Consider the following 12,351-nt stretch of genomic DNA (forward strand, 5'->3'; position numbering starts at 1 on the left):
TTATTTCCTGCTACGAATAAGTTTTTCTTTTCCTTCATATGTCGTTTATAATTCTTTTCAATGATTTGCTTAAAAAATACTAGATACATTTATTTCGATCGTATATTCTATTTTAATCGGGTCAAATATTATATATTTAATTCTCATAAAGAAGCGAGGGCGCTGTATTTCAAATACTTCAGCAGTGTGTCGCATCTAAAATAAATCTATATCACCGATTTTCCCCCTTTTACTAGATTGGTGATAATAAGCAGTATTATTTTTCTTCATATTGAAGTGTAATTTGTAATCAATCAAAATGATCGATCTATGTTAATAACTCTATTAATAAAGAAAATATCATTGTGCTTGTTGTGCGAAACAAATGATTTACGAGTATATGAAATATTAAATTGATATAATAATCATATATATCGTTCGACCTCTTTATTCGGCTAGATTATTCCATTGTAATTATTTTGTCCTTCGAATCGTTCGAAAAGCATACGACAGCCATTTAGATTTCGATTAAGAGAGACGTGGACTTTTGGTGATTGTGCTTAGTTGACAATATGTTAATGCGATTTGAAATCAACATTGTATAACCTCTGCAATACTATAAACGTTTTCGTGTGATATATCATTTATTATTTCCTGTTATTTTTATTTCTGATTATGGAAGGTCATTATGATAAATTGACTTGGTTGGGTAAGTTTCTCTCTTTTTTCTTTTTTAAGTAATTAATTCATAATTCAGACAATACAAGTACTTCATTAAATATTATATATAGCTTGGTAGAATATAATGTTATGTTTCTTATATGTTATAGAGGTTAGAGATTTGTTTAGAACATGGAGAGAAAATTCAGAACGACAAAGCAGAGATGTTGTTAATTTATGGGAAAACGTTTTGGCAGGAAAAATCAATCAACTTGGTAACGAAAGTAAGAGTTTTATTTAATCATTATAAGTATAAAATATACATTCTCTAGACCGTATAATCATATTCTTTTGTATTTAATTTTAATCTCGTATAGAATACTTGGTACTGGAACAAGTTTGCGTAGCTGCTTTGGACTGCTATCGTTTGTCATTAGCGGATTATTGTATTAAAATATTGATGATAGAGTTTCCTGGTAGTTTGAGAGTTCATAAATACCATGCTATGCACTTGGAAGCATTGGAAATGTACGTATTTTATATTATGGAACATATAAAAACATTTGATCCAGTACTTTACGCGTATTATTTTTATATTAATATTCTTAGGTATGACGAAGCAATAGAAGTATTAGATTCTATTATAAAAAAGGATGAAACTAATGCTGCTCCAAGAAAACGGCGTGTAGCTTTATTGAAAGCTAAAGGAAAGATATTTGAAGCAATCAAAGAACTTACAGAATATCTAAAAAAGTAAGTAATGTTTACCAGAAAAACTTTTTTGAACGCAAAACTTTTGTATACACAAAAGTTCTAGAAAATATATTTATATTTAGATCTTTATTTATTTTATCATCTACATTTTGACTTATTTTTATTACGTATTCTATATTATTATAAATATAAATGATTATCTTACATAGATTCATGAACGATCAAGAAGCATGGCATGAACTATGCGATTTGTATTTACAAGAACATGAATATTCTAAAGCAGCTTTTTGCATGGAAGAATTAATATTACATAATCCACACAGCCATTTAATTTATCAAAGATATGCAGAAATAAAATACTCTCAGGTAAAAATTATATTACATAATTGTTACAGAATATATATATATATATATATATATATAAAAACTTTGTTTTTTTCTTTTCATTGTTCTTGCACTTTAGGGAGGTTTTGATAATATGGAATTAGCCAAAGCTTATTTCTGTCAAGCAGCTAAATTAAATCCAAATAATATTAGAGCATTTTATGGTCTACTATTAGTAAGTTTTTTTCCTTGTATAAATTTTTATAATGTACAAAGTAATAATACTATTAAATTGTAATAAATTTATTTTACTTTTATATCTTTCCTTAGGCAACAAACAGTATTGCAACATCACCTAAATGTCCAGCGTCTAAGAAAAAAGATGCAATAAAATTGAGTGAATGGGCTGCAAATCAAATTGAAAAACAATATTCAAGTAAGGTCTCAGAAGAAGAAGTTAAAAATATAGAAGGATTACTAGGACAATTGCAAATTGAAGCTTAGATATTGAAATGCATTTAGTCAATGTTCATATTCAAATCAAGTTAGGATTTTGTAAATTTGTTTGAATGTTGTAATATATGTAAATGCATTATCTATAAGAATACTGTTTTCAGAGACAGTCAGAATTATGATGAATAACTGTGTACATGGACATTCACAGAACATTTTTGATCATATCTTATAACGTTTACTAATTTTATATACACACACATACACACACACACACATATAAAATATCATAGTTTTAAATAATTTATACTTTTACAAGATTCATATGGAATATGTGATTCGTATTATTGTACTTTGATAAGTATATCTAAAAAATCGAATTCAAATCTAAAATTATTGACACTGAAAGAAAGTAAGCATTTCATGTAGCATTTTGTCATGCACTAAACATAATTATTGTCTGATATTATATTACTTTGCAATATTATTTAAAAAAAAAAAAAAAAATACAATTTCCATTAAAGTGCACAGAACTGAACTACTTCTAGTATTCCTTAACATAGTCATCAACCTATATTTATTTCGCGAGAAGTTAACAAAAAAAAAAAAAAATGTGAAATATAATATAATGTTGAAAGAGAACAGCTTAAAAATGTGAAGTGTTGATAAACAAAGAATCTGTTGGATTTAACGTTATCATCCACGTTGCTTTAAGAATATTAATGATTGACAAACTAATATCTAATCTATTCATCACATGGTTCATTAATATTCTTGAAAAATAATTTGTGCAACAAGAGTGTAATTGTATGGTTGTGGAGATTTTAAATAAATATATACTTTAATACGAGTGAAAAAAAAAAATATCATTAATAACATATAGTACACAAATATATTTTGTGCTTTTCAATAAAAATAATTAAACTATGTTGATAATAACAGCACAGATACTATAAAATATCAGCTGAAAAATCTGTTACATAAAAAATCATTGTATGGTCATCTCTCCATACTTTCACCGTTACTTTTTTCCCAGTCTTCTTTTTTCTTTGCTCTTTCTATGGCTTTTTTCATTCTTCTTTCTTTCCGCGTTTCATCTCTTAATGCAAAATACTTTTCTCGGAAATCGGTTAAACATATAGAGTTTATGTCATCGGTTTCCTAGGAAAAAAAAAAAAAAAAAAAAAAAAAAAAAAGAATTACAATATTATCACAGATATTATATTATTATAAAAGAAATGTCATTAAATTTAAAACATCGAACAATGTACCTGTGGTTCTTTTACTTTTTCATAAGTTAATAATCTACGACTTGTATAATTACTAAGAACCTGTTCTGAATTGGCTATTAACCGTAAACAAGGATGTATGGGTAACTGATCCGTGGAATATTGATCTCTGCAAAAATAAAAAGTATTGATATACCATGTAATATCTAATTTGACAAATTATATGTATTCTTTAATAAATAATTAACTTTGATACTGTAAAATTACCTAAATATTGGATACCAGCATACTAATCTACCAGTAATTTTCAAATGTTTTGATGCAAAGTTTAATAAATCTTTATATATTTGTGGTAAACCATATTCGACTTTGGAAGGAATATGAGTTGATACTTGATGTTCTTCGATCACAGGATTTGCTTTCATTGTTCCTATACGTTCAGTTGATTCTCTTATACCGTAAGGTGCTACAATAAAAACTTCTTTAGATCTCCTTGAAAAAGTAATGCAATTAATCATGAACTTTGTAAAAAAAAAAATTATCTCATATCGGTATTTAAATATTAATATATTCTACTTACGATCAGTAATTATAGCATCTATAAACATATCTGATTTCCATAAAGGATAAGAAAAATCTGATATCACTACATCAATATAATAAGAACTTCTCCCATACTGTTCCATATTTGCAGCTACATTTTCATCCTTTTCCCTGATCTAAAATTATTTATATTTTATTTATATAATAGAGAACATATACGAAGTATAAATAAAAAAAAAAAGACTGTAATGATTTTACTTTTTGTTTTATACGAGTAGGTCTCGTACGTCCATGAAGCATCAAAAAATCTATATCTGTTCCTAATGTATAGCCCCCAAAATGAGATGCAGCAACTAACAAAGAACCGGTACCAACGAAAGGGTCAAGAACAATATCTCCTGTTTTAATCAAAGCTTGATTTGCCATGATCAATGATAGTTGAGGATCCATCGAAGTATTACCTATAAATTTTCTCCTTTTCAAAGAAAATTTTTGTATCAAATCTCTTTGTCCATGCGCAATCTAAGGAGAGAAAAAAACATTATACTTAATTACAATCCAAAAAATAGTCACTCGTGACAATAATATAAAAAATTTTACCCATCTGCCAAAAAATAATTCATAAGGTTTATCTGGAATCTCATTAGGATCTAAGCCATAGAACTCTATGTAATATAAGGTGGTATCTGGATTCTTCAATTTAACAGGTCCTTGCAATGGTAAATAACTGAAAGACTTTTACTGATCATGACACTTTGAAATACATTAATATTACATGCAGAATGTATTAATAAAGATTTAAAATTTAATGATTATATTTTTGTCATTATAAAAAATTTACTTACTTCAATTTTTTGTATCTTTTCACACTGTGAAAAATGTTTACAAAATGTTTCCACAATAATTTTAAAAGATTTTTCTTTATCTGCGTACAATTTAATTTGTTCTGAAGGATAAGTTTTTAAATTATTATGCAATTCTTCATTATTCCTTCCATTTGCCCAAAGTTCAAGACAAAATCGAAGAGATACTGCCCTACTAGCTATCTTATGTACAGTTTTTTCAGACGATATATCGACTATCCAATATGGCTATAAATAAGACAATAATTAATATTTAATTATAAAATGATTTACATATATTATTTATGGATATAGAAGATCAAAATGGTCAAATAATTTGCCAAATTCTCTTACTTGATTTCTTTTAGAAATTGGAGGTAACTTCATACCGAACATATAAAAAATAGATTCCATTTCCTAAAAAAAAAGAAAAAAAAAAGAAAGAAAAAACATGTTTAATTCAATCAGTAATATCAAAATAATCTACATCAATGCGTATAAGTATAAATACGTGTCACTTTGAAAATAATTAATACTTAGTAGACGACATAACCTATTAGAATAATAACATATATATATTTTTCAAAACATATACATGTTCAAGTGTGACATATTCATAAAAAAATACATTAATTATAAAATTTAATTTAAATTTTATAATTTCTTGTATTGTATCATTCATCTTATAAACTTACAGGTAATCGAAAATCAATGTGTTCATGAGCGAACCAAAACAGATATTTCTTCATTTCCAATGAATTTTATTAATCTCTACAAATTCAATGAAATTTATTTCTTCTCTACTTTGTACATTCTTCTTTTTTGCCGTTTTCCTTATATACATTCCTCATTCATTTCTTTTCAATAATTATTTACTAATATTGCATCAAATACACAACATCGCAGTATTTATAAAAATAAACTGGCATAAGTTACTGATATACGACAAAATGCTGGAATGTCTATTGACACGGAAGTCATTATTAATCATTAACTCCACGTAACGTTTAATTAATAAATTTATTGGCTAATTGAAATTGTCACATTGTCTTATAATCAAGTAGTTTTGTTTGATGAATTTAACGGTGAATTTATTGAAAAATTCTGTGCTATTGGAGAGATGAATTTTGAAATGTATTCGATATGAAAAGCGCGCGAAAATTCGAATTGTTTTCAGATACGTACAATACTACGAACGAAATAACGTAATTAGTTTATTTTTGTCATTTTTAATTAAGATTTTTTTTTTCTTTATTCGAAATAGATTTTGGATTTAGTTAATTAAGATTAGTCGAATTAAAAATTTTAATTAGCGGAAGTTCTCAATAAATCCAGAAGATGGCGCTTATTATCGAACAAAATGAAAGATTGTACTATCATCGAACTTTTACGTTGTTCGTGTTTAAGTGGATCTTAAGTGGGACGTTTTGGAGTTCTCTATGTTCGTACATTGTACTTTCTTCTAATTCGTTTCTTTTTTTTTTTTTTATGCGATTAGATACAAGTTATGTCCTCGTATACGTTTGGGCAAAAATCTTTCACGCCAGTGCCACCCGAAAAGGGTAGTTTTCCTCTCGATCATGAAGGCTTCTGCAAACAAGTAATGATCGACTATCTTCGATGTCTATTAGAACATAATAATCAAAATACAATGTGCAGACATATTGCCAAGGATTATCTCGGTTGTCGAATGGATAAAAATCTTATGGCGCGTGAAGATTGGTCGAAATTAGGTTTCACTGATGAAATAAAGAAAACGTAACAGTTTGACAAATATTTGCGTGATTAACAACGTAGAGATTGATCATCATCTACGTAATATCTCTGTCACTATTTGTATTCCCTTACTATAAGCAATCTTGCTTACAGTTACAAATATCTTGAATACCACTTTAAAGTTCATAGAATATATTGTTCTCAGACTACGATAAGTTCTTGGTACGTCTTTTTAAGACAGTTAATGTTTATGCGTTCTAGAAATCTATAGAAGCTAGAGTGCGAGTTCTGCTGCATGTGATTCATCACATTTAGAAGAGTATATAACTGCCAATATATAAAGCAAAAATAATAAAAAAGGGAAGAACTTTGGAAGTGATTTAACGAAGCATTTAGAAGAATCCGTTCAAAGGAAAGTGTCGGTAGTGCTTTAGAGCTTTAATGAGATTTTAAAAAGAGTATATAAATATATATATATACAATTGTTACAATGTAAATGTAGTTTGTGGACACTGTTTAAAGTATATCGAGTAAATAAGATATACCATACGTTATTAGAAAAAGAAAAAATAAATAAATATACAAGATAAGTGATACTTATCCTTATATATCAAAAGGCCTATTCTTACGTCGTATACTTGTTTGTATACGTTTATAGAATTGAAAAGGTAAACGTTTGTTTGGAATATCAAGCATATATTCATACTGCTTATTAGAGCGTGCTTTTGCGAACTGCTTTTGTGAAATTCTTTTCAAAATGGCAAGTGCCTCAAGAAAGAGGGTATTAATTGGTTGCACTGGTAGCGTCGCGACGATTAAACTGCCTCTTCTAGTGGATAAATTATGGAAAAATAATTTGGAAGTAAGAGTTGTCGTTACCGAGAGGGCAAAGCATTTTTTAAAAGAGGCCGAGTTACCACCAGGAATTCAGGTTCTGTCGGATACAGTGGAATGGGCTGCATGGCAAGATAGAGGAGATCCGGTATTACATATTGATCTGGTTAAATGGGCAGACCTATTTTTAATTGCACCGTTAGATGCTAATACTCTTGGTAAAATGGCTGGTGGAATATGTGACAATATACTCACTTGCGTAGCTCGTGCTTGGGATCCTTCGAAACCTTTACTATTTTGTCCTGCAATGAATACGAAGATGTGGGAACATCCGATCACTGCGCAACAGGTAAAACTACAATTTAACGTTACGTGTTATAGAGTAGAAATAGCAAGGTAATTGCTTATTTCGTTCCAATCAATTTTATATATATATATATATATATATATATGTCTCTCTCTTCGCTCTAACAGGTTTCGGTACTTAAATCATGGGGTTATAAAGAATTGCCATGTATTTCTAAAACTCTTATGTGCGGTGATACTGGAATAGGTGGAATGGCAGAAGTAGATACGATTGTTCAAACAACTCTGAGATTACTTAATCCATGGGATCCCTATTCTCCACCTGATTTGCGCATATAGCAGGAGGTGGAACCTGTATACCGAAGGAGATGTTACTCAGGAACGTATCAACGGAATGAGCGCACATAGGACACGTTAAAAGAATAATATTGAGAATTTAAAGGTCCTAAGAGAGTCCAATGGTAGTATCTTCTTGATAGAATTCCAAAGTATTTTATAACTTAATTACGCTTAATGCGTTTTAAGATTTGTAGAACGTACTTTAGAATTCACAAAGATCATACTGCTGTTTTTCTCTCTTTATCTCTCAATTGGAACATTTAGAGGTACTAAGAATTTATTGAATTACGGGCCACAGAGAGTAAAGGAACAAGGTTGTGATTTTAGTTCACATTGCCAAAGTAAATACGCTGTGAAAATAAATTCTTCTCTAACGAAAACTATACAAGGGTAAAAGAACATGGTGTATGAAAGAAAAACATTTATAAATGTGTTAAAACAAAGTGAACTGGAATCACTGTCACATCGACGCAGCCTCAATCAAAAAATATCATGTAAAATGAATAATCGATAGAAGCAAATATTATAAGGTAAGTATATAAAATACAATTCAATGGATTTGAACAGGAAAGAGATTTGTGTAAGCCCTACGACAAGTGTTAAATGATGTGTAGAATAAAAAAAAAAAAAAATCACATAGCTTATCGTTATAACATTCTTTTGTAGAAAATTGTTGGTGTATGTAACTTATCTTTTTCTTTTCATTTTTTTTTTCAACCTGTAAGTTTCAAATAACACATGCACATATATTTTCGTTGTAGCTTTCAATAATAAAATGTAATCGATCGTTAGATAAGTAGAGATTCTTTTTGATTGAGGCTGTAAAACTTTCTCTGTTGCAATTGTGAAAATTGTAAAAATTGTAAAAAAAAAAAAAAGAGAAAAGAAAAATTCTGTTGAACATATCGTTTAAAGTTGTTTCACCAAATGCAAATGTACATGTTTTTGTTAAAAAAAAAATATATATATATATATATAAATAATATATGTATATATTATAACATATATACACACACACACACACACACACACACAAACACACACACACACACACATATATATATATAATGATAGCCAAAAATATTTTCTAATTTAATTATGTTTACCATTTATTATAAAGCAAAAGATCTTGTTCAATAAACAATTACATAAAAATTACACGACAGATTTAATAAAGAATTACAAAGTATTTCCTTCCTTTATAAAGGATTACATTAAGGGAGATATCTCATCTCCCTCTTTCACGTGTAAAAAAAAAAAATCGCTTTATTATCATATATATATATACATATGAAGCGCAAATTTATAATAGGGTTATAAAGTTGTATCGTTTATTTATTATTATCGTGTTCCATTATATTCTAATTCTTTTCTTTATCTTTGTATTTGGAATACCTGGAGAGGTGGAAAAATGCACGTATAGGATATGTAAAACGAAACAAAAAAATAAAAAAAATAAAAAAAAAATCTATGTATTTAAAAAAAAAAAAAGATTGTTGCTATTCCACGATAAGTATGTCGTAATTCTGAAATTACAATCCTTTTTTTCATCTTTTTTTCCCTTTCTTTTTTTACTTTTTTTTTTTTTTTTTAATTATTACACTTTTAACATAACTCTTTAATTTTCATAATATAATAAAAATTACTTTCTTGTAATAAAGCACTTATAAATCGTTATATGTATGTATTTGTAAAGATTGAATCCCAAACACATTTTTTTCTTCTGCGCTTCTCTCTCAACATTATATATGCTTAATTTATAATATTTTATCGCGCTTGTGTATTATAAATATCACAGTTTATAAAACTGACAACACTTATTTGTGTCTTTAGATAAATTATTGTATATGGTAATAATTATAACATATAATATATATATATATATACATATATATATATTATATATATATATAAACTAAGTGTAAAGAAAATACATACGCTAGATTATGTTCGACTATACTTATATATTAAAAATTTATGGTGCCATATTTGTTTAGTTACAGTAATAGACATTATTACCAGAGAGTGGCACTAAATTTAAATAAAAACATATTTTATTTTATATATATATATATTTAAAAAATATGTATATATATGTATGTATAAAATGGGCAGTGTGCGTAGAAAAAAAATTATTGTAGAATGTTAATGTTTACGACGTGGCAAAAATGGCAGAATAACATTAGATTCACTAATGCATCCCAGAAAATCATTGGTCCAGTAAGAAAAGAGAACCTTTTCTATATCTCTCTTCTGTTCTGTAAAAATCTGTTATAATCTGTTATTAGATTACAATAATTATTGTTATTATTATTAATTTAATGGCGAACTCTACTGGTTTGACGAACTAATCAAAAAGTTCTGGACAAATTCCTATATATTGTAGTATAAAAAAATATTTCTCATCTACAGTACTTTAATTTAACCGCATTGATGTTCCATCTCTCTCTATCTTTGTCTCTTTAATCCCTTTTATTTCTACTATTTTCTGTTGATCATCATCATCATCATCATCATCATCATTAGGCAGGCATGATGTAAATTCATGCGTTTTTTTTTTTGATTTTGTTTTTTTTATTACTATTATTTATGATAATATATATATGTATATATAAATTATAAATATTAAGTTAAATATGTGTTATGGGGGGGTATAAATGTTTTTTTTTTTTTCTTTTTAAATATAAAGAGGTGCAACGTAAAAAATTATGGATTACGTTGGAAGTAAAAATTGTGTTATATATATATATATATATAGCAATTATAGCAGATATACAGTTCTGTAACGATAGAACTGTCGTCCTTGGTAACTATTGATTTTTATTTTTTATTTATTTATTTTTTAATTTTTTATTTATTTATTTATTTACTTATTTATTTATTTAACAAAAGAATTGTGCCCTTTTGCTTTTTCTGTAACAAGGTAAGATTTGACCGACGGCGTAAGTACTTCTTTCGAAAATGTTCGAATAGTGCATTTAAAACAACATTATAATATGCAATTATAAATTAGTTACATAGTTAATTTCTTTTTTATATTCCTTATCTTGTTTATATAATCATCATCGGGATTTGTAAAGACACGAATTAAGGAAATTGATTTTCCAATATTTTTCATTGTTTTCAGACTTCAATAATATTATAGAGAGCATATACATAAATATATTTTTTATCCGTTCAGATTAGTTACAAATACAATTCTCTTTAAGATAAAAAATTATTAATGTAAAGATGGATTAAAAAAAAAAAAAAAAAGAATGATTTATGTTGATCTATCAAACATATACAAAATTACACATATATTTTATTCCCCCCAAAAAAATGTATATATGTATATGTATATGTATTTGTTATAATTATGTCAAAGATGGACGATTATTAATATTGATCTATCAACATGCATAAAATTATGCAGCTTATTTCTTTGCTAATACCTCTCGAAAAAAATTTATATTTATATATGTATTTGGTATAATTATATCAAAGATGGACGACCATATTTATGCTGATTTATTCAACATAGATAAAATTATGCATTTTATTTTGCTCCTCCAAAAAAGAATATATTTATAATATATTTATTATATATATATACGCGTGTGTTTTGGTATAATTATATCAAATATATGGACGATTTATGTTGACCTATCTCAATATAGACAAAATTATGCATATATTTTTCTTCTCCCAAAAAAGAATTTTATATATATATATATATATATATATATATATATATTTCGTATAATTATTTTTTGAAAATGTAAAAATTTTTCTTGTACAATCTTCTTTTCTTTTTCTTCCTCTTCTTCTTCATCTTCTTCATCTTCTTATTATTTGAATCTTACCTACTACGCAAGTACAAAGACGCAAGCTATAAGAGTGAAAATAATAGCACCGAGCCTTGAAACAATGGAATCTGCTGACGAACTGACGATCTTCGCCTTTCTAGGAATATTATTCTCAACGTCGTTCGTTTCTAATTTACGAGGACATCCCATCCAAAAGGGTGCCGAGAGTTTCTGTTTCTCGTGAGCGACTTTCATTCTGAGATCGTCGAACAACCAGAAACCTTTACCTTTGAAGAAGTACGTCTTGCCTGGAAAAAGAGAGAAAATTATTTTGTTAGCAAGTAGAAGAAGTCTCCTTTCTCAAAGGTTTATTACTATTAAAACGACGTTGACAAAACGTCATTTCAAAAACAACGCATTATTATTATTACGGTTGTTGTTGTTATTAATATTTACCATCTTTCCATTGAAACACAGCATCGATATCGTTCCCAACGCCACCGAAATTGCTACTTATATCTCTTGGATAATCCAACTCAACATAATTAACACATTCGTCGAACCTGAAATGATAAAAATATTTCAATCCACGCAGGTTTGACAAGTTTTTTTTTTTTTTTTTTT

The 12,351-nt window shown here is 27.4% G+C and overlaps 5 protein-coding genes across 9 annotated transcripts in view; 3 read left to right on the forward strand and 2 right to left on the reverse strand.

The window, feature by feature from the left end:
* The first annotated feature begins 208 nt into the window (after window positions 1–208).
* Window positions 209–3,622, forward strand: LOC122636976 (ER membrane protein complex subunit 2-like). The gene is made up of 7 exons (XM_043828733.1): window positions 209–688; window positions 810–923; window positions 1,017–1,167; window positions 1,249–1,392; window positions 1,563–1,719; window positions 1,817–1,912; window positions 2,008–3,622. The coding sequence occupies exons 1-7, from the start codon at window positions 655–657 to the stop codon at window positions 2,179–2,181; spliced, it is 870 nt and encodes a 289-aa protein (XP_043684668.1). The 5' UTR covers window positions 209–654; the 3' UTR covers window positions 2,182–3,622.
* Window positions 3,000–5,776, reverse strand: LOC122636975 (tRNA (guanine(10)-N2)-methyltransferase homolog). The gene is made up of 9 exons (XM_043828732.1): window positions 5,440–5,776; window positions 5,099–5,161; window positions 4,748–4,993; window positions 4,503–4,637; window positions 4,161–4,424; window positions 3,940–4,078; window positions 3,627–3,825; window positions 3,402–3,528; window positions 3,000–3,291 (listed from the first exon to the last, which is right to left on the reverse strand). The coding sequence occupies exons 1-9, from the start codon at window positions 5,491–5,493 to the stop codon at window positions 3,130–3,132; spliced, it is 1,389 nt and encodes a 462-aa protein (XP_043684667.1). The 5' UTR covers window positions 5,494–5,776; the 3' UTR covers window positions 3,000–3,129.
* A 475-nt stretch (window positions 5,777–6,251) lies between these two features.
* LOC122636979 (cytochrome c oxidase assembly protein COX19) lies at window positions 6,252–7,050 on the forward strand. Its single transcript, XM_043828735.1, has one exon. It carries the CDS (start codon window positions 6,252–6,254, stop codon window positions 6,504–6,506), a length of 255 nt encoding a protein of 84 aa, XP_043684670.1. The 3' UTR covers window positions 6,507–7,050.
* Window positions 6,523–9,097, forward strand: LOC122636978 (phosphopantothenoylcysteine decarboxylase). The gene is made up of 2 exons (XM_043828734.1): window positions 6,523–7,643; window positions 7,769–9,097. The coding sequence occupies exons 1-2, from the start codon at window positions 7,218–7,220 to the stop codon at window positions 7,937–7,939; spliced, it is 597 nt and encodes a 198-aa protein (XP_043684669.1). The 5' UTR covers window positions 6,523–7,217; the 3' UTR covers window positions 7,940–9,097.
* Window positions 9,098–11,740: 2,643 nt separating this feature from the next.
* Window positions 11,741–12,351, reverse strand: part of LOC122636971 (matrix metalloproteinase-2-like) — a 210,791-nt gene continuing 210,180 nt past the window's right edge. For all 5 annotated transcript variants that reach the window (XM_043828705.1, XM_043828704.1, XM_043828707.1 and 2 more), the window contains 2 exons: window positions 12,184–12,290; window positions 11,741–12,035 (listed from right to left, as the gene is read on the reverse strand). In XM_043828705.1, the coding sequence (XP_043684640.1) occupies window positions 11,788–12,035; window positions 12,184–12,290 (355 nt within the window). In that variant the 3' untranslated portion in view covers window positions 11,741–11,787. The remainder of the gene's footprint in view (window positions 12,036–12,183; window positions 12,291–12,351) is intronic.

Source organism: Vespula pensylvanica, chromosome 24 (assembly GCF_014466175.1).
Source record: "Vespula pensylvanica isolate Volc-1 chromosome 24, ASM1446617v1, whole genome shotgun sequence".
Classification (NCBI taxonomy): Eukaryota; Metazoa; Arthropoda; class Insecta; order Hymenoptera; family Vespidae; genus Vespula; species Vespula pensylvanica.